The sequence below is a fragment of the Myxocyprinus asiaticus genome, chromosome 20 (assembly GCF_019703515.2).
Source record: "Myxocyprinus asiaticus isolate MX2 ecotype Aquarium Trade chromosome 20, UBuf_Myxa_2, whole genome shotgun sequence".
NCBI lineage: Eukaryota > Metazoa > Chordata > Actinopteri > Cypriniformes > Catostomidae > Myxocyprinus > Myxocyprinus asiaticus.
Window position 1 is genome coordinate 1778373 of NC_059363.1, and position 21748 is coordinate 1800120.

The 21748-nt window shown below is 38.9% G+C and overlaps 2 protein-coding genes across 3 annotated transcripts in view; both read right to left on the minus strand.

The window, feature by feature from the left end:
- Positions 1-9961, minus strand: part of LOC127410702 (coiled-coil domain-containing protein 9B) — a 34154-nt gene extending 24193 nt beyond the window's left edge. For both annotated transcript variants that reach the window (XM_051645891.1, XM_051645889.1), the window contains exons 1-4: positions 9755-9961; positions 4623-4733; positions 4286-4381; positions 2720-2872 (exon numbers count right to left, since the gene is read on the minus strand). In XM_051645891.1, the coding sequence (XP_051501851.1) occupies positions 2720-2872; positions 4286-4381; positions 4623-4733; positions 9755-9766 (372 nt within the window). In that variant the 5' untranslated portion in view covers positions 9767-9961. The remainder of the gene's footprint in view (positions 1-2719; positions 2873-4285; positions 4382-4622; positions 4734-9754) is intronic.
- Positions 9962-17201: 7240 nt separating this feature from the next.
- LOC127410764 (zona pellucida sperm-binding protein 3-like) lies at positions 17202-21267 on the minus strand. Its single transcript, XM_051645981.1, has 8 exons — positions 20731-21267; positions 20536-20654; positions 18243-18346; positions 18001-18178; positions 17643-17760; positions 17497-17582; positions 17342-17433; positions 17202-17275 (listed from the first exon to the last, which is right to left on the minus strand). The coding sequence occupies exons 1-8, from the start codon at positions 21265-21267 to the stop codon at positions 17202-17204; spliced, it is 1308 nt and encodes a 435-aa protein (XP_051501941.1).
- Positions 21268-21748: the final 481 nt, after the last annotated feature.

Here is a 21748-nt window from a genome sequence, read left to right on the forward strand (position 1 = left end):
TCCTGAAAACCTCCATGTTGCAAATGAGCGCCACCTTTTGGTAATGATGTAGAAATACGAGTATGAAAGTGTTTCATATAGCACTTTAATAGACATGTCATATATCAAATGAAAGCTCTCGTTCTCAAGAATGTGACTCATGTATTTTGATGTTATAACACTACAGTTTGGATGTTTATCAAATTGAAGTGAAATATGATCATTTCATGTCTGCCCTAATCACTGCTTCTGTAAGCCCCAAATAGCAACAAACTCTATATCGACTCTTACCTTAGGTTGTTTTCTTTAAAATGAGCTGTTGTTTACTTGTCTGTGAGCTAAGCTAAATAATCCAGTGTTATGTCTCAGAAGTTTAGAATGAAATATGCAGTCCAACAGAAAATCACGATAAACAAATTATATATTTTTATTATGTTCATCATAAGATTGTAAACATAAGCATTATTTATGAATCACTGGAATCTGGTCACAATAATTCCGTTATCGACTTATCGTATGATATATGACCTTGATCTTATTTGCTGACCTCGATATTGCCCATTGTGTTTACATGCGTGTTTGTTTACATAAGAATGAATGTCACCAACATTTTAGCCAGTTGTGCTGTGTCTGTGCTCTCGTCCACTCTGTGTCGGAGCCGGGGCTCAGGCAGCTCTTCCACACACACAGAGCGGACAGCGACAGGTGAAGGTTACGTGCTACTCAAGGCAAATAGGTGTTTTTCCCGATAACTGCGTAATTCCATCCAGAAAGTTTGGAAGAATAAGTCCAAATGGACATGGTTTCAAAGCCACATTCCACAGCTACGGTGTGGGAACATTTTGGTTTTAAGCCGAATGAGAGAGGAGAGCCCATTAATGTGAACAAGCCGGTATGTCAACTTTGTTTAAAAACAGTGGCAATGAAAAGTGGCAATACAACTAACCTAAAAACTCATCTAAAACATAACCATCCTATCCTGTTCTACTTGTTGTTACTTATATCTAACTTATAGCTAATATGTTGTTACCTTGCACTTTGTTAACAAAGGTCCTAACCATTGAGAAACTGGATTGGCAGTATATTGCCTGTAAAGGAACGAATGACTCGCTATACCCCTGTGCCAAATGTTTAATATTTAGAGCAATTTTTGTGAACAGAGCCTGAGGGTCCATTTTATTTATCGTTTTGGTTGTGTGGTTTTATTTATGTTTTATTTATGTAGGATATTTAATGTCTGAATATTCTTAAGAATAAAAAGTCCATTGCTCTTTGAAAGGGTGTACTTGCATTATTATGCTATTATATTATCACTATATCAGTGGCATAAAATGGTCTTAATATGACAATAAAATCGTTTATCAATGTAGCTTTTGCGACAGGCCTATGTGTAAGGTGAGCTTTTAAATTTGAGTGTGAAAAATGCAGGGATGTGCATGGGTACAGTTGAGCAATCAGCTCACCGTGAGGTTTCACGAATGGTTATTCGTTTTATCGCCAGGATGTGGGAATAAAGAACGTTTATTGCAATGGAATTTCCTCAAACACTGCTCAAAACAGCAGCAGATAAAGTGCACAATGAGCTATGAGCCTAAATTGCACAACAAATAGACCTTCAAATGATAAAATCTCACATTAAACTCAAGCAAAAATAATCAAACTGTCACTGTCTGTACGTATATGCACGCCGCCCAGGCAGGTTCACATTTTCATATGGCCGCTAACGCCAAGTATTGTCGTGTGTGGAGTTACACTGCTGCGGTTAAATAGCCTCTTTGGGGTGCTTTGATTTAGAAATGGTTTAAAATCAAATGGCATTGAACTTGTCTAATTATTGTACGTAAGAGCAAAAGGGGAAAACACTGTTTTACTGTTTATCAAGCGCTGAAACTTTCCCTGGTGAAAAACAACCTGGAATCATGTTTAATGGTGTAACAGTCACATGAAGTCCTCTTTGCAACCTGAACTTCTTCAGAAAGCAGCACAAAGAATGAAACACAACGCAAGTGTTTCGTGATACATTTGTGTCTAAAAATGTGCCGATATTGCGTGAGACTCTGAAAGAAAAAGAGTGAGATTCAGCACAACAGTCAAAGATGCAAGTCCAGCCAAAGGCGTAGATTTGGCTTGAATATTGGGGGGGGGCTGCAGCGTGAAGCATCTACATGTTTCCATTGATCATGGTATAAATATTGGGGGGGTTGTACTTGCTTGTTTTGATCATTGGGGGGGTTACTTCCCCCCATCCCCCTGGAAACTACACCCCTGCGTCCAGCACGCATTAACAATGTATAGAAAAACAGTGCAGATGCACAGAAAAGCATGTTTGAACAGCCCCTAACTCACTCTATACTTGAAAAATTGAACCAAACCCGACAGATTATCAGAACTCTTTGAGTTCGGGTCAGGTTGAAGACCTCTATTGCACGTGTAAAATAACCGAATGGTGATTTTGGAATTCGAATAGCAGCACGTTGAGTGGTTAACCCCAATATCGACTATCCATGCACATCCCTAGAAAATTTGCAGGCGGCAGCAAAACAATGCTCCAGAATTGAAGAAGTTAAAACGAGTGTGTACATCAAGCATTTGGAGCTGAAATGATTGCAGAAAACTGTTTAGAAGAAGAATAAAAGAAAGGACGAGGGATTTCAAATCAGTGCTGGCTTGTAAAAACTGCAATAACTTGAGTTCAGTCGAGTTGAATCTGCCTCAGACATGCCGGTTCAATCAGTCTTGCCTTGATGTTTCCTGATGTTGTGACGAGCAGTTGTCTCCTCTTTCCTCTTCCAAAGCTGAAGACTCTGGATTCAGGTTCTCCGGGCTCCTTCTCCTGCTCTGATGTGGGGTTTGGCCCTCCAGGTCCCGACCTCTTAGTCACAACACGCTGCTCCTACAACAACAAACATGACAGGCTATTTTCATGGACTTCTTTGAGTCTCACTGAGAATAAAAATGATTTAATATTAGTACTTCATAACGAGTAAAACCTCAAGCTCTATCAAAAAATATTCGGCTACTAAACTTCACTCGAGAATCTTCACTGGCCTCACGATTCGATTACGATTCATAGGGTAACGATTTGATTACAAAACGATTCTCAATGCATTAAGATGCATCTTATGAAATAGTATTAAATTATTCATTTAGAATTAATAGTTCTGTAGTTTGCACTTTGTTTCTAGAAATCTCGCTCTGTGTCTGGCGTGCAAATAAATGCAACTGTGCTGCCGCGGTTTAAATTGAACTCAGAATTGATTCTGAATTTTTGCATCAGAGAATCGATTTTTTTTTCCAACCCTCAAATCAACTGTTCAGACTTGTGTAATTTGACTTACAGAGTGCCTTAAACAGGCATGACGCAACACGTAAATTTACTGTCCTTATTGAAAGCGCAATGCTTTGTGAACAGAGGTTAACCGATAGTGGATTTTGCCGATGCCGATAACCGATTAATCGGCCGATAGTCTTTGAAATCAATTTATAGAATGTTAAAAAACTTTTAGTCATTCCTTTCTATGAGGGCCACAAACATAGAGGCTACAAGAGTCCAAAATGAATAAAATCCCAGAAGCAGTTTGTGCAACCAAAAAAGTAAAAAGATTTGAAGCATAATGCAGAACTATGAACAAGCCCGAAATACACATTTATTTCGAGACTCTTATTTTGAAATGACAGAAACTTGGCTCCATTAGAATCCTCTATGTTTAATGATTTGCAAATTTAAGCTTTTTATAGCCTAAATATTCACCAGATCAAGGATTTTGTATAACACAGTATAATTCACAAGATGAGGTTTTCACAAGGTATGAAGTTGAAGACGCGATATATGTGCTGATGGGGCACGTTTCCATATAATCGCATTTTTCTTTGCATGCCCTCGCTTCAATCCAAAACACTTGATTATCTTATTAAAATAACAAAATATACATTGAAGTGAGGATATACATATATATATATTTATATATATATATATATATATATATATATATATATATATATATATATATATATATATATATATATATATATATATTGTCTGTCATTGATTGTTTTTTTCACCTCTAGAGGCCACAGAGGAACATGTAGGAATTAAAAAAAAAAAAAAAAAAAGGACTATCGGCAACTATCGGCATACATTTTTGTTGTTAACTGTTAGTTCTAAAAAGCAACTATCAGCACAAATTAATCAGCAAAACCGTTATATTGGTCAGCTCTATTTGTGAAGCGACAAAATCACAGCCAATCAGAACATATTTGATGTCTAATATGCAGCTATGTGGTGCAAAATATTTCAACAGCTCACGTTATTGATGGTGATGGTCAGATCATCAGATTTTCCCTTCCCGCTGTGCAGTGACATCCCTTCCTGTTCTGCACGCTTTTTATCTTCCTCCACCTCCTGTTAAAAAAACAATCAAAGAATCCAGCAGGACAAACACAGGATCACAAACTACACGTGGCCAAAACAATGCAGACGTGCCATATGTGCTTGTTAAGAATGTAATTTAAAACCATTGGCATTATTTTTGCTATTCCAGCTTTTTCCAATTCCGTTTGGTGATTCTAGTGCAGCAGAAATGACACGCTCAAGCTTATGATGTATTAATGCACATCAGGACGGTTGAAACAGAGATTCTCACCTGGTAGCGTTTCATAAGTGCTTCATTTTTCTTTCGTAAGGCCTCAATCTTTTTATCGAGCTCAGCATCCTTCTGTTCCTTCTTCATCACCATCATCATCTCTGTGGGACTCTGAGCACAGAACACTTTGTGATTAACATCTCAACATCACAAACACTCTATGTAAAATAAAAAATTGCATTATGTGTAAAATTACACATTGATCATGTCTGCAGATTGATTTCCTGCTATAAACTGCATCTCATTTCACAAACAGAACTGCTTTGAACTGCAGCCTATTATAAGGATTTGAACATTTTCATAACCCATCACATACAGAAGGGATGTCTGAACAGTCTAGAGCAGGAATTATATAAAGTAAATTAGGCTCCTTTTATAAGGCAGAACTGCCTAAAATACACTCATGTTGAAACACAGAATAAACAGGCAAGCAAATGCACAACAAATGCAAAGAAACATCAAGAAAACACTTGTGCCTCTATGATCAGTTGATTAACTATGTTTATTGTTTCATGTTTCTATAACATGTGTGCAGTTGTGTGTATCTGTGCAGATGGACACGCCATTATTAGCGTCAGCTGCTACGACACGCAACATGAGCCACGCGCACTAAAACTCATGCCATCAGCTGCTTCAAGACGTCAAAAGCTGTAGTCTAAAAACAATCATAACTCTAAGATCATGAACAGAAATCACAGCTTTTGCAAGGATATCATCATCTGTTAACGTTTACATTGCTGCCCTCCCAGATTCTGTTCCTAGACCAATAGCACTTAGTTATTGAATGCATTTTAATGAACGAATAAAAAGCTCATAATAAAAAAAAAAAACAAAAAAAAAAAAAACAAATATATATATATATATATATATATATATATATATATATATATATATATATATATATATACATACACACACATACACACACACACACACACATACACAGTACTGTGCAAAAGTTTTTGGCACTTGTGAAAAATGTTGCATAGTGAGGATGTCTTCAAAAATAATGCCATAAATAGTTTTCATTTATCACTTAATGTCATACAAAGTCCAGTAAACAAAGCTAAATCAATATTCGGTGTGACCACCTTTGCTTTTAAAACAGCCCCAATTCTCCGAGATACACCTGGATACAGTTTTTCTTAGTTGTTGGCAGATAGGATGTTCCAAGCTTCATGGAGAATTCTGCAACAGTTCTTCTATCTATTTAGACTGTCTCAATTGCTTCTGTCTCTTTATGTAATCTCAGACTGACATGATGTTCAGTGGGGGGCTTTGTGGGGGCCATGACATCTGTTGCAGGGCTCCCTGTTCTTCTATTCTATTTGCAAAAGTAATGTTTGGGAGTATAACATTTATATTTCCTATTGACACACTGAAGCAGAAGATATAAATAACCATCTTAAGACAAATGCTTTTGTGAAACATCTTATGTGCCTAACACTTCTGCACAGTACTGTATATATATATATATATATATATTAGTTTGGGTTTTTCTTCTTTCATCTGGTTGTCAAAATTGTGGAGACCATGTAGAATCTTGGCACTGATAAAATGTCTGGGGAAATCAGATGTCAGTCAATAAAAATACAAACACATGCATGCAAGACGTGCACACATTGATCTAGCCTAACTGATGTCCGTCAGGAAAAAACAGTTAGTCTGATTACTTAGAAAAGTTAATAGCACACCTAAAAAAAATGCATAAATAAATCAATAAAAACATACATGTTTTAAAGGTATTATTCAAGACTGTACCAAAAACATTGCGGGACGAGTTACTGAAATTTAAAATGGATTTTTTATATTAGTATTATTAATTTATTTTTTATTAGGGCTGTCAATATTTTTTTTTTTTTATACTCTAATTAAATGTGCCTAAACATCAGTCGAATGAATCATAATTAACTGCATTTTAATATTTACTGACAAAGACCCCCAAATAAAGATAATGTAGCGCATAATAATTTAAATAACTACAAATTAAACACAATACATAAATAAAAAAACATACAAGTTTTAAAGGTATTATTCAAGACTGAACCAAAAACAGTGCAGGAGGAGATACACACTGAAATTTAATATTAATGGATTTATTTTTTTCAATTAGGGCTGTCAGTAGTTTAATTTTTTTACTCAAATTATTTACATGTGCCTAAATATCATTCGAATTAATCACAATTAATTGCATAATAATATTTACTGAGAAAGACCCCTAAATAAAGGTAATCTAGCACATAATGATTTAAATACCTAAAAATAAAACAAAATAAATATTATAATTCAAATACATTTCATCATATACAAATATTGTGACAGTTAATTTTTTAACGCTTTATTTTTCTTTTAATTAATTGCACTAAATTAACACCATAAATCCATGTCCCCAGTTTCAAATCACTAACCGTAGTACGAGCAATAATGATTGTGATGCTTTAGCAAACACCACTAAAAACTGAATCCACAGTTCTGCTGGACAGTCTAGCAGTTTGGACTAGAATAGAAGTTGTCCTTGTGTAACGGCCTCAACCATTTCAAAACCAAATGTGTAAATTAGGGGTCGGCAACCTTTTTGACATGGAGTGCCATTTTTTATTTTCCTGGTCAATGGCTGTGCCATTATGTTTTCTCTTTTAATCTTTTAATGTCATTTTGAGTGTAACTATGGTTTAAGGAGGGTGTACCTGTATGCTGGGTTAACCTCAAGGATTAATAGTGGTGTTTTCTTTATTACATCATGTGTTGTTCAGAAAGCAAAAAGAAACAAATGAAACACTGAATGTAGGCTGTCATCCGCGCAGCCTGATCGAAGCAAAGCGGGTGCGTTTACTCGTGCAATTAACCAAAAGTGAAGCGCTGCCGGCTCATGATGCACGAATGGCTTGCACGCGCTGCACGAGTCTGCTGGGTATACTGCAGTCTCGTCACATTTTTACTTTTTGTTTAGCCTCCCATTCAGCTCATGAAAACACTCATGAAAACGGATTACATCAAGATATAGGTTGGAATGAAGGTGCGGAATTTCATATAGATAAAATAGTCTACTCCTCTCTCGCCGTTGCTGGCATGCCAGTGATTACCCATCCAGCATTGGCGTGCGTGCCATAGGTTGCCGACCCCTGGTGTAAATCCTAGCACAGTAAACCAATGCACAGTTTGAATTAAAAAATGTACTGCTTTTTAATACATAAACAAAAGCCACACATTTAGGCCAGCATGGATATTGCCTCTTAAATAATTGCTGTATTTCTGATGTCTGTCTGTATAAGTGTTGCGATATGTGTTTGACACGTTAGAGCATTCACAGCACACCAGCACGGTGAACTTTACTTTAAACGGCTGCAGGGTTGGCTGCAGGGCACATATTGTACTGGAAGCTCCAGGGAACGAAGACCTCACCGCACAACTGAAGAAGAAACACTCAGATTGACAGGTGTTTTATGTTTGGAAGTGCAGTGTTGTAAGACAACAAAAGCAGGCATCAAGCAGTACACTCCCAACAGAATTCATATCACTGTGGATTCAGAGAGACAGCTCACTTTAAAGAGCGTTTGAAAAGGCAGGGGGCCTGCAGCACTGTTATTAGTGAGGTAACCCGACTGACTCCAGGCCAGTAGGACTCCTACACAGAGTATTTCTGGATTTGAAGAGACTTGTAGAGATTTCAGAGAGAACACAGTCAGATTTCAGCTGTTGTGACTCAAACAGATGAGATTCCTCCAGTTCTGAAGATGTTTTTATCCTCCCAACAAAAAACAACATAAATACATCTACTACGATTTCGACTATGTTTGGTGCTTGACTAACACTGTCAGTTGACTTCACATCGACTGCAACGTGACATTTCTGAAATTTCTGTGTTGGCTATTATGATTGGTTGAAGTTGACAGAATAAGCCCTGTTATAGACTACACTAAATATCTAAACTTACTTAAGATTCCCAGCATTCTTGTTTCTCAAAGCACATTGAGACAGACTGAGTAAATATATTATGAGACCAGACCGAGATTTCTCCATGCCTGAAAAACTTCTCTCTGTGGGAAATATATGCAGACTACTGATTCTACTGTGACGAAACTAAATAAAGTTTGCATATTTTTACTGGGATAGTTCACGCAATACTGAAAATTGTTTCATTTACTCAATCACATGCCATTTCAAACTTGGATTACTTTCCTTCTTGGAACACAAAATAAGGCATTTTGAAAAATGTCCAAGCTACTATTTTCTATCCATTGAAAATGAACTGTGATTTATTTTTATTTATTTATTTTTTTTACTGCCAAGCTCCAAAAAAGACAAAAAACATCATAAAAGTATGTTCAATGCACAAGTTGCACTACTTTAATGCTACTTTAATTGTGCTATTTTTATCCTTTGTAGAGCTTGACAGTAAAAAAAATCAACATAATAGAATTGAGGCTAGAGATAGAGTTAGGTTAGGGTTAACCCTAACCCTTACCTAACCCTAACTTAACAGCAGCTCGAGCATTCTCCAAAATATCTCGTTGTGTTTTACAGAAGAATGTCATAGGGGTTTGGAATGACACAAGGGTGAGTAAATTATGACAAAAAAATAATTTTGGATAAACTTACTCCATTTAGGTAACCACTCTTAACAGATTGCAAGGGAGGTGTGCAAGAAACCAATAGTGACTTTGGTTGTCAGGGTACCAAAACAAACCTCACAGAGGGTACAAACATACACACACACACACACACACACACACACACACAAAACACAGAGTAAAGGAAAATCCTGTACAATACTGAATTATCAATGCTTCACACAGACACAGAATATTCCAGCTACTGTTCCCTGCTTCTCATTCTCATATTTACAGATCACATGACAAATATCCCAACACAGCAGCTCTGACAATCAACTGACGGACACTCTGCTGCTCAAACCGAGGCCTCGTTCCTCTGCTGCTTGAGGTCGCAAGATAAATGCTGCGTGTGTGTCAGTGACGTAGCTTGCAGTTGCTGCTACCATCTTTATTCAGACTGCAAAAAAAGGACCAAGCAAGACCCAGACATGGAAACGAGACAAAGACAGATGTCCCTGTGAGACGCAGGGAGACGGAGTGAGAACAGAATAAGAAAGACAGTAAAAGAGTGGGACTTACAGTTCTGTGCATGTCAGCAGGGAATTCTGGGATTGTTCCAAGCGGCAGGCAGCTGATGCAGCTCGGGGAAGCGCATGGACTCTGCGATCATGCCTTGATTACAAAAACGGCAGTTGGGCTGTGAGCCAAAATCTCCAACAAACGCAAAGAAAAGCCCTGCTAACGGGTCTCACAGCTCCCACACCGTGCAGTCTCTCTCTCTCTCTCTCTCTCTCTCTCTCTCTCTCTCTGTCTCTCTAAAAGACTTGCTCACAGTTAAAATTACCCCTCACCCCCACCCTGCCGTCTGCGGTCATACCCCTTAAAAATAAACTCATTAAACACATCTAACTCTAGTGTTCTAGAATTCTAACATTCATGATCTGTATTATTAATATCATTTTTTTTTAAGAAGGGAAGAGGAAATCAATATGTATAAAAGGGTCATGACATGCATTTTATTTTCTTCCTTGAGGTTCACTTATAATGTCAGTTAAGTTTATTGCACAAAAAAAAAAAAAAACAGTCATAATGTAGTATTACATGACCTTTCTCTACCCTGTCTTTGGTCCTCTGTCTGAAACACTCAGATTTCTGGGTAACACTTTACAATACGGGTGCAATATGAATTGCTATTAATTACATGTGTCATCCTGGATTAATTCCATAACAATTTATTATATGAACTAATAGTGTTAATTAATGTTTAAATTACCACAATGAGTTGAAGCCATGTATTTGAACTTCCACCCAATACGGGTACACTAATATGCATTAATACATGTTTAATTACTGCATTATTACTGCAAATTCATGTGTTAATTACAACAATTAAATAAAAAAAAAGAGATATACAAAATATCACATACCTATGTATGTGTGATATTTTGTATATCTCTTTTTTTATCTCTGCATCCCTCTGTTTTTTTTCTGTTTTTTTTTTTCTTTTTCTTTAGTGAGGCAATGTTTTTGGAAACCGATGTAAACAGCTTTTATAAAGTTCAATGATGGTCATTAATGATAAATTAGTTCTCAAGTCATGACTTTTTAGGCAGTACTTTGGCTGTATCAGCATTTGTTTTAATGAATCATTAACTATTGGTTTGCAAAGATGTCATTATGTTATAACTTGTTGAGGCACATGACTATTAACTCATTATTAAGTAATTGTTGTAATTAATACATGAATTTTCAGTAATAATGCAGTAATTAAGCATGTATTAATGCATATTAGTGCACCCATATTGGGTGGAAATTCAAATACATGGCTTCGGCTCATTGTGGTAATTAACACATTAATTAACACTATTAGTTCATATAATAAGTTGTTAGCGAATTAATCCATGATGACACATTTAATTAATAGCAATTCATATATGACAATATATTAATCAGACAGACTCTTTATTAGTTGCTGATGTGGCAAACATTAATGAATGGCTTAGTTAATCATGAGTCATACATTAACTCAATATTATCTGTGCATTAGTTAAGCATGAATTAATGCTTATTAATGCACCCATACTGTAAAGTGTTACCATTTTCTGAGTACTTCATCTTTAAGACATGCCCACTGCTCTGATAGGCTACCATCGTTGAAAAGCAAGCACTCTGCCACCATTGCAAGCGAGGAACTGTATTTTCCAAGAATGAAAGAATGAAAACTTGCGATTTAGGAAATCCTCTAGAAGTGCTCAGGAGATTAGTGACGTCACACTGAAATGACTCGCCAGTTGACCAGGGGAGGGGGTCTCCCTCGTTAAATTTGTCACTTAACCTTTTTGCAAGAGAGTTTCTCCTGTACGGACGGACCTCCCAGCATAAATTCGTTAATGCGGGTTATAATTAAAACAAATCTTACCTCACACTTCACAGCAGATGCACTGGAGGACAGATTATAAATGATCAAAAATATAATGTGGTTTTTAGATGTTTATAATAATTATGATAGATAAGATGCAATCGCGCTTGCCGGCTATGTGTGCTGCCATATTTTCGTTGCAATGCAAGATGTGATTGAGTTAGTCTCGTCCTGGAAGCATACAAAAGGAGGAGCATAGAAGATTCTAAAATCCTAGCCCTTCCGCTTTCCCAGCTCTGGAAGTGGTTGTGACGGACGGAATGGGAGAAGGCTTGAGTGGACTGACTAGTTAGTATATTCTTTATTTGATGTTAGAAAACATGGCCGCAGTGCTGCATCAAAACAGTGAGCTCTACACTTTTATTTAGTGACTGTTTGAAAGTTTGTAACATATAAAGATATTGTGATGTTGAAAACACTATATCTGAGCAGCTGGTTCATTATGACAGCCGCTTCAGTCCCTCTTTTGCTTGTAAACAGCAGCACTGATGCAGATCGCACCGGTTTGATTGTACGTGTCTGAGCCAGCTTAGTGTAATAACACCGGTTTGATCGTACATGCGAAAGGGTTTAATATGGGAAAATGGGCGTCCCGATGCATTCATTTGGGCCAAAATGCTGGGACATCATGGCTAATATGAGACAGATGAGAAAGTTGTGTCAAGTATTATTGCCACTGCTACATCTTTCAATACAAGTTTCTTTGCAAAGCCTGAATCCTTGGTTCTCAGAAGAATTCATCCATGAATCCAAAGAATCCAAACAGTTGCTAACAATTTAATGCGTTCAGGAACTTTGTTTGAATTCGCCACTCTTTCCTTACGTTGGGGTCCTTCTGAAGTCTATTTGCAGTATCCCAGCCACTTTCTCTCTATGTCAACTCACCAGCCGTGATGATTACGTATGATGTGGAGGCGGGGACTATGCAAATGACACTGCACTGTGATGTCACAATGGAGCCGATTTCAAAACGAGTCATTTTTGCAGGGTGGAAACAATTTATGCTCTTTTTTTGGACTGAAGGTGAAGCTTTGAATTCTTTGAGTTCAGTGTATTGTTTTACAACAAATTGATCTCTTATATGTGAAAATATCAAGGACATTTTTATTCCTCATCCCTTTAAAGGAATATAATCGTAGTTACAATGGAAGTGAATGGGGCCAGCCCATTAACATTAAAATACACAACATTTCAAAAGTATAGCCACAAGACTTAAAAAATATACATGTTCAAATTATTTTTGTGATAAAATCGCTTACTAACCATATCTGTGTAAAGTTATATCCAATTTTACAACTTTGTTGTCATGACAACACAACCCTGTAATCCTGGCATTGGCTCTAACTTTACACAGGTCAGGTTAGTAAGCGATTTTATCACATTAGCAAAAGCATTTTAAAGGGTATATTGTTTACATCTTGTGGCAATAACTTTGAAATGTTGTGTGTTCGTTTTTTATAGACTGCCCCATTCACTTCCATTTTAAGTGCCTGTAACCTAGGGCTGTTGATTTAATGTGTTAATTCATTGCAATTAATTCTATAAAAAAAAATTAGCATGTCCCCATAATAAGGAATATTCCTATAAATGGAGCAATTCTAGCTTGAAGTAGCACCTGATTTCAGCAGGGGGTAGTAAGTGAAACTCCAGCTTTAAAGACAACAAACCAAACTCAGGTTTGCTTGATATTAAGAACAGCACAAGATAAGGACACATTCTTGCATTCACAGCTAGACAGAGCACAACTCCGAATGCTGGGATCTCGAGATGTGTTTTCCTATGTTTCAAACTATATTTAACTTGAAACAGCGACCTAAAAACACTTTGTTTATGGTGCGATGCAACCAAAGTGAGATGCTTAAAGCATCCATAGAAAACCCCTTATAATACATCTATCTTGGACAGATTGACGAATTCAATTTCAAAACGGATTGCTGTGGACTGTAGGCCAATTATAGGCTTATGTTCAATAATATAATAATAAACAATAGATTGCTTTATAAAGCCACTTTTTATATAGTCTTACCAATGCTTTACTCGTCTGCCACACCCACAGAGATGGGCTAAGGTGCGGTACCACACATCGGTTGCGAGCCACCATGACACGGTTGAAAGCCTTGCGTTAATACAGGACACTTAAGCATTTAGAGCATTTAATACTAGTCCTCATCAAGAGTCTCCCCGTCCAACCCTTCTATGCTTCAATAGGGAACACAAGCCTTCAATAAGGGACGTTTCGCTGCCCGCTAGAATACAGGAGAATAGGCGGGAATACAGGAATACGTAAAATGGGACAGTTGTCAACTTTAGTAGCAACAAACATTGCATCTGCCAACTCTCCCTTTTTTATGCCATTTGTCTGTGACAAATGTGTTAATATTTGGATACTGCCCTCATGAAAAAAAAAAACGAATGGCAAAACATCCATTGCTAAACTCTCAAGCATGGTGAATGTACACACATTTGCAATGTCACTATGACAACTAATGCAGACGTGCTAGAAAAAGTGACTGCAACTAAACAGAAAACCTGCAGTTTTAACCAGGGGCATTGCTAGACTTCAGCGTCATCAGCTGTTTAGCCCACAGGCCATATTATAATATAAAAATAAGAAGAATCCTTCCTTCCATGACTTAAATGACCACCCTGCCTGACAAATAATAATTATAGTAAGCACAACACTGACACCGGTTCAGAACTTTATATAAGCAAACATCAGGTGCACAACTACCGAATCAAACATGTTTTAATTTAAATTGCAGAGGATCAAACTGAGAATTACAACTTGTCGGCTCATTGTTCATTGTGCAAAAATTAACACTAACAAAAAAAAAAAAAAAAAATTTAAATTTGCAATTGTCATTTATCATAATATTTTGAGAATAAATCAAAAGGAAAGTAACATCAAAGTGATGTGGTGGACAACATTCAAAGTGGAACATCTGGGTCATTACATACAACACCAGCGAGATAACTTGGCTACACAACCGAGCTAAATTTGTGGGAAGTTTTTGTGAGTTCTCTGTACATGAATGAGATGTACATTCAACATGTGGGCGCCTGTCAAGGGAGGCACGAGATATAGAAGTGAAAAATAATTGGAACTGCTATGAATTATATAAGTCCATATCAAGATATTGTATGTGGTAACATCCCCTCAATTACAGTATTGTTTAAAGATGAAAACCCAATAACAACGCAGAGTGGGACTGCTCCAATCTATCTGGTTCTTTCAACTGACTAAATTAAATTTCCTAAATAACTGCTGCAGTGTCTGGATACTAAAAACTCTGTGCTGATGAGCCAAAAAAAAAGCAAGTATTTCTTTATTGCAAAATCCTATCCTACCCATCCTGGGGATGATACGGGATGAGGAAGTTGACTTCCACGGCCATTATTTCATACATAGTAGTCATGACGCTCGAGGTGAAATGAGCGCCTCAATCCGAATCAATGGAGAGGGGTAGACCCGAGCGGCTGAACACATGGTTCAGCAGCAGGACTGTGGTTGTTGTTGCCGCCATGTTGTTAGGGGAAGTGAGGCATTCCAGCCACTTGGTGAAAGCGCAGGTAACTGTGAGGAGGTACTTGTTACCTTGTGAGGACTTGGTCGATTGGGTTGGACCATGGGAACGTGATCCCTCAGTTCTGGAGTGGGGCCCGATCCAGCAGTCTGGAACTGGCTACAGACCAGGCATCCATTAACATAGAAATGGGTGTCGTGGGCCATCAATGGCCAATAAACGACTTGCTGGAGGGTTTTGAGGGTGGCCTTATAACCACGGTGACCTCTGACAGAGTCGTCATGAGCTTGGGCTAGCATCAACCCCCTATGATTGGTTGGGACAACCCAGCAAGCTGGTCCCTGGTCAGTTTGGGTATAAACCAACAAACCTTTCTCCAGTTTAACATGTGGCTGGTCGCAAAGGAGAGCATGTAGCTCCACTGACTCACACGGGGGAATTTGAGAGACCTCGTGTTGCTAGGTTTGCTACCCGCTGTCGGACAGATTGGATGGCAAGGTCTTGCTCCTGCATGGTGGTCAGGTCTGCATCGCCGGGTCTCCGACCCAGGTGTTGAGTCTGTGGGCAGGCCTGCAGGTCTTCACCTTTCTTTTGCCTGCCGATGGGTGATTCCGTTTACTGCGCATTTTCAGGTAATTGGAAGCCACTCGTCTCTGAACTCCCAGGCTGTGCCCTGTTCCACCCCTAGCTTAGCTAGGTGGTTGGCTTTATCATTACCATCTTTCAGGAAAAGAGGTTTGGGAACGACCATTGACCTTTTTCCCAGTACACTGTCATTCCCAAGTCGGTCACAAGCCAGGAAGTGTTCTGAGTGCTTGACGTCCTTGTTTCTTGCGTTCCTCATGCCGTTGTTTTCCATGTGGAAATTGAGAAAACTATGACAAGCATAGTTTGAGTCAGAACAGATCGTCAGTTGCTCAGTCAACTTTGTGGCTTGTTGGACTGTGATGAGCACTGCTGCAATCTCCATGTAGTGGCTTGTCTTGTTGCCCAGTCAGTAGTTGTTTGGTTCATTGACATTGCAGTTGAATCAAACAATACCAGCTCCTGCACGAGTCTGATTTCCATGGTGGAATGTACAGCCATCCATGTAGACCCTTGGGAGGTCTGCACAGGTTCTCATAGTAATGATTGATGGGAGCAGTGGAATGGTGACAAGGATTCTGGGCTTGGTTGCCCTACAGTCACAGTGTTGGCATTCAGTCATGCCCTGGCCCAAGGCCATTTTATGGTTCTGGGTGTTCTTCACCTCAATGTCATAGCCTGACCTCACAGAGAGTCAGTTGCAGCACTCAGACGATATGGTTCTTGAGTTGACATTTCACTGATCCCTCAGCCTGGGGGTTGCCAATGTAATTGGCTATAGCAATATCTTGGAAGAAACAAGACAAAACACCACATTTTCCTGGACAATGAAATACTGACCAGTTGGTAATGTGCAGATGTATGTTCTCTGCCAGGGAACCATTGGCTTTACAACCATTGTGAAAACGACATTCAAAAAGTTCTGCATTTTATTTGCACTTACATAAATTCAAAGTTTTAAATCAAGGTGTCTGACAAGAACCCCCAAATGTACCACCTAGCATCAAACCAGCAGTCATACTAGTGCTCAGTTTCCAGAGTTTCTGCAAAAAAAAAAAAAAAAAAAAAAAAAAAAAAAAAAAAACCCCAACTGGGACTTAACATTGGGGTCAACCATTGGAGGCAGCCTTAAAGCCCACTGCCTGCAACCCAGGCACCTTTTTAAACAAAAGGTGGAGGGGAGTCCAAATGTCAGGGTTGCTTTTAAAAAGGTGCAAACTACATTAAGACAAACAGCAACCAGATGACTTTAGTTGGTTGACAGCCCTAGTTATTAAGAGACTACTGCATATGAATGTATCTTGTCTGCATAGATAAAGCTATTTGACCTAAACTTAGACATCTTGGTCTGACAGTACATGGGATCACCATTTCCTACTTGAACCAGTTATACTACAAACTAAAAGTACACAAGAGTTACAGTAAAACTAGAGTTCAGAGTCACAAGAAAAACAATGAAGCCAAACAGAGTCAAGCAAAATGGCCCATATTGCCAGTTTTATTGAAAACGGGTCTTTTGCTGCCCTTGAACCATGATGGGTCCAAAGGTGGTCTTTGCTTCCCATTGAGGACCTAGAAAAGAGTTAGTTAAAGAAACTCTTCTTTCAGACACACACCTTAGAAATGCATTCTACCAACCTCCATAGCCAGCAGGGGCATTTAAACTCTCGGATCCACATGTAGAGTCACAACAGCTACAAACTTGGTCATTGCCATCAGCAGCAAACCACCTGCAATTTAGAAAATCAGACGCTGCACCTTCAGCTTAAGCGCACTCATCATAGCAAGCTTACCCATTGGAATAGAAGGAACAAGACTTGTGCTGGGCATCAGTGGGTGTGGAGGCAAGAGTAGCCTTCAGAACACATGTGATGTAGATCTGCAAGAGCAACAGAAGTCACAACTGATTTTGGAAAAAAAAAAAAAAGTTCCTACATACAGAGGGATGGTCTCCCTGCTGGAACAGGAACGCTTCAAGCTGGAATTGTAGTTTGTCACTCTGAGTTTGAGGCAGGAAGTAGGAGTTGGAGCCTGTAGACTTGCCATCCACAAAGCACCTAAAGACAGATGGTGGCATTATCAAAAGCAATGCTTAAGGATAGCTAGTCCACAAGACAAGCCCCCCCAGTTGCCAAAAGTTGATGTTAAACTGCATTAGTTACCCTTGTTTGGAGTCAGACAGAAAAACCAACACCTTTGCCTAAACCATACACCAAACCTTAATCTTGTGAGACCTGGCAGCCAGGCCTTACCTTCTAGACCTAGCTGGATGTCAACTATTGACAAACTGATCTTACCCATGATTCTCAATAAAGGAATATCTTGGCTGAGCTTGCACATCAGGCAATGGAGTGGCCACACAACTGTCCACAAGAACACGTAGGGGACCATGATTGAACAGATTCACGGAGGCTTCAAATTTGATAACATCACCCAGGAAATACAAGTTGGAAGGCCTCTGGAAGGACAAGTCATCTGCAAGAGAAACCGCACTTCAGATACAGCCAGTCACAAAGCTGAATTTGGATTAAATACAAACCAGTCATAAGCCTCAAGGAGAAAACCAAGACTTCTTCCTCAGCTGCCATTGAAGCAAAAGGGACCCACGCTGGCATCAAGACATTACTGCTCACATTCTGAAACCTGCAGTTTAAGATGTGCTTCAGGCAAAAACTGCCACCAGATGTTTAGGGTGGTTGTACAAGTTACAGAAAGATGAAGCAAAGTGGTTTTAAACCCCCCAGATACCAGTGAATCTGTGCACCTTATCCCACGGCTTGAGCACGTTACCGGAGATGTAGTGCATGTGGCCAACGCTACTCCAGTAACGGTGTACAACTCACCAAGCACCCCACAGAGCAAGAACCACACATAGCAACCACGGGGAGGTTAACCCATGCGACTCTACCCTCCCTAGCAACCGGGCCAATTTGGTTGCTTATGAGACCTGGCTGGAGTCACTCAGCACACCCTGGAGTTGAACTCATGTCTCCAGGGGTGGTAGTCAGTCAATGCTTGCAGTTACCTTTCCTCATTCAAGTTGAAGCTGTACTTTGGACTTTTTTTGTCAAGGGATTAACCAATATGGCTACCAAATGGTGTTGAGGAATCAGCTAAGAGTAGCCAGGCTTGCATGTAAAATTACCCACTTCAGAAGAAACTCATTTACTTGAGCCCTGCATCTTATCAAGATAAGATTTAGTTAATGGTTCAATTTCAACCTCTACGTTTCCAGCCAAGGATTTTGCAAGAAAAAGTTAGCGCATCAAGCTGATAGAGACGAAAAAAAGCTAAAACTTCACAAGTGTCGACAATTTTCCATTTAACTAGCGCATAAATTAGCTACAAAAGGCTGCGAAAAACTGGTTTGGAAATGCTGCAACTTTCGACAACTGTCTCACATGACAGTTTACCCCAATTGTTAGCCTGTGATGACAAGGTATTGGATCCTTGAAAGCCAATTTATTGTACACAATTATGGATTGATCTTAACAGCATATAGAGAGGATACTGCAAACATGACACTCCAGGAGTGCCAACACATCTTGTATAATGCACATCCACAAGTGCACAACCCCCCCACCCATCCTCTATGCACCAAGAGGTTTTAAAAAGATACTAGAAGTATACATGCTTTTTGGAACACTAACATCTTCTAGTTTAGCTTAAGCTAAACGAAATGCCAGCAAAAAAAAAAAAAAAAAAAAAAAAAAAAACTAAATTCACACCCCCACACCTTTTCACACACTTAAAGCCTTACCCTGTTCTGTAGGCAAATAAAGTCAGCTGACTTACATGCAGAATGCTACTCTTAAAGGCTATAAACTCAGAACTATATCCAGTGACATAGCTGACATGGCTTTTGAGCATTTTAAAATATGCGGAGCGTCAGAAAAACGTAAGTTGCATGGACACCAAAAAAAAAACTTGACCAGTTCAGTTGCTGGAAAAATATGCAGGACATAATGCAGTTACAATGCTTTAGATTAGATGATTGTTCAAAATAGCCCATTGACGATCAGGAACGCAACATATGTAAATCCTGATAACACCGCAACAGATCTTAAATGCGGTGCACACAGCATATACACGTCAGTGGACGGTCCTTATACAAGACCGAAAGCTTCCCCCACTATGTGCAGGTTGCCAGCTTGAACAGGGCATGGACGATTCGCTTTCGGGTTGAAACCGGTGGCAACATCAGGACCAATATTACAATCCTAACAGAATGCAATGGTTGCCTTTTGATTGCAACTAGTGATTGCATTGGTGAAATTAAATGACAGGAAGCTGGCTAAATTTAATAAATTCAATACTTCCCATTTTACCAAAACTTGGAAAAAAAATAGGGACATCTGGGAGGCAAAAAGGCACAATTAGTGAAACACTTCTGTATGGAAACCACTTAAGGATTTGTGATGAAACTAAATGACCAAACACCATTTTTAAATCAATAAGGCCATTTGAAGGGAAACAGGCAAAAGATGGAAAATTCTGCAAAAAAATAAGAGCACTCACCTTGTCGAAAACAAAGTGCATGAAAACTGGATGGAAGCTAGGCTAATGAAAGTTAGTCAGTTCTTATTTTCTTAATGTCAATGTAGCCAGCTACCATTTCAGCTAGTAGTGTAGCCAAATCTTTTAAGGTAAGCTCAAATAGGAAGGTTACTTGCAGTTAGCCGGACTTGCCTTGAAAAGGCACTTTGTATCAAGGAACATGTTTTACAAAGTTTGATGCTTAAATGGGTCTAACAAAACCAGAGTACAAGCTATAGTAACACTCCCCTTAGAAATCACCATGACTTGGAGCTGAAAGTTACAAAACCACTTGCCTTGAATAATGGCACTGAATGCCAATGTTGGCACTATTAGCCCTGTGAATCGGAGTTCCAACAAATGGCTCAGGGGTGTAAGTAAGGACAAAGGTGTAGACAAGCTCATCATCAGTCAGCTGAAGAAAGGACTGGTGGTTACACAGACATTCATACTCAATGATATGAAACAAGAGTAATGTACAGAGTTCTCACCATCAGCACACTGTTGCAGTCCTGTAGCTCATATTCAAAGATGAGAACCTTTGAATCAGAGTCCTCACCAACTGCAGAACAGCCTCCCAAAGTAAGGCCAGATGGCTGGATCAAGAGACCATTACCAAACAAGTCTCGCTTTGCTTCTACAAGTACGGCTCTCTCTCCACATCGAACAGCTACACTGCTAGGAGTAACAGGCTGCCTCAACTGAAAATCCACTGCCAACTCACTCAGTACTTCAGGAACAATAGGATATCTCCAGTCCAATGGCTTCACTGGACCTTGCAGTAGCTGCTTGGTCTGAACACCAAGGGGCTCTTGCACAAGCCCTCTGGAATCACCACTCAAAGCACTCTGATATGGAGCAGCCATCTGTTGATGATTCCAAAGACCAGCAGGTGAAAAGACAGGACCTCTGGATGAAGCTACCAAATCTGATTTGGGATCTTTAAATCGTCCCAAATTCTCCCATGCCCCACACAGACCAAAAACAGCACACATGAGAACCACAACTGTACCCTGACTAAGCTCCATTTTGACAAACATACACACAATGCCACAGTACACACCACTGCTAGGTTGGGCCATTAAATACAGCTTTGAATTAAGGTGTCTCCTCCCCTTTCAGCTTAATTCATTAACTTAATTCTACCCTGGACCTGCAGAATTCAAGCGTTAACAAATGACAATATAGAAAGGCCATAACCTATATCCCAATCAGGCTGGAGATGAAGCTACATATATGCAGCTGGCATATTAACTGATTCAGAGCTTTATAAATTTAATATGAGAGGCTTTATGTGGATTAAAATAGAAAGAGAGTAAGCAGGTTAAACCATAACAATTAATATAAATCAGGATGCTGAAAATGTATGGAGCTTAGCAGTCCAGAAACTGTCTCTACTTGGTCAGGTACTAAGTCATAAATCTTAAAATTCTTGTATTTTTCATTAAATGTGCAATAAAGTTATGATGCAGTGGAACTGTCAGTTTCATAACATTTAAAATGAATGAT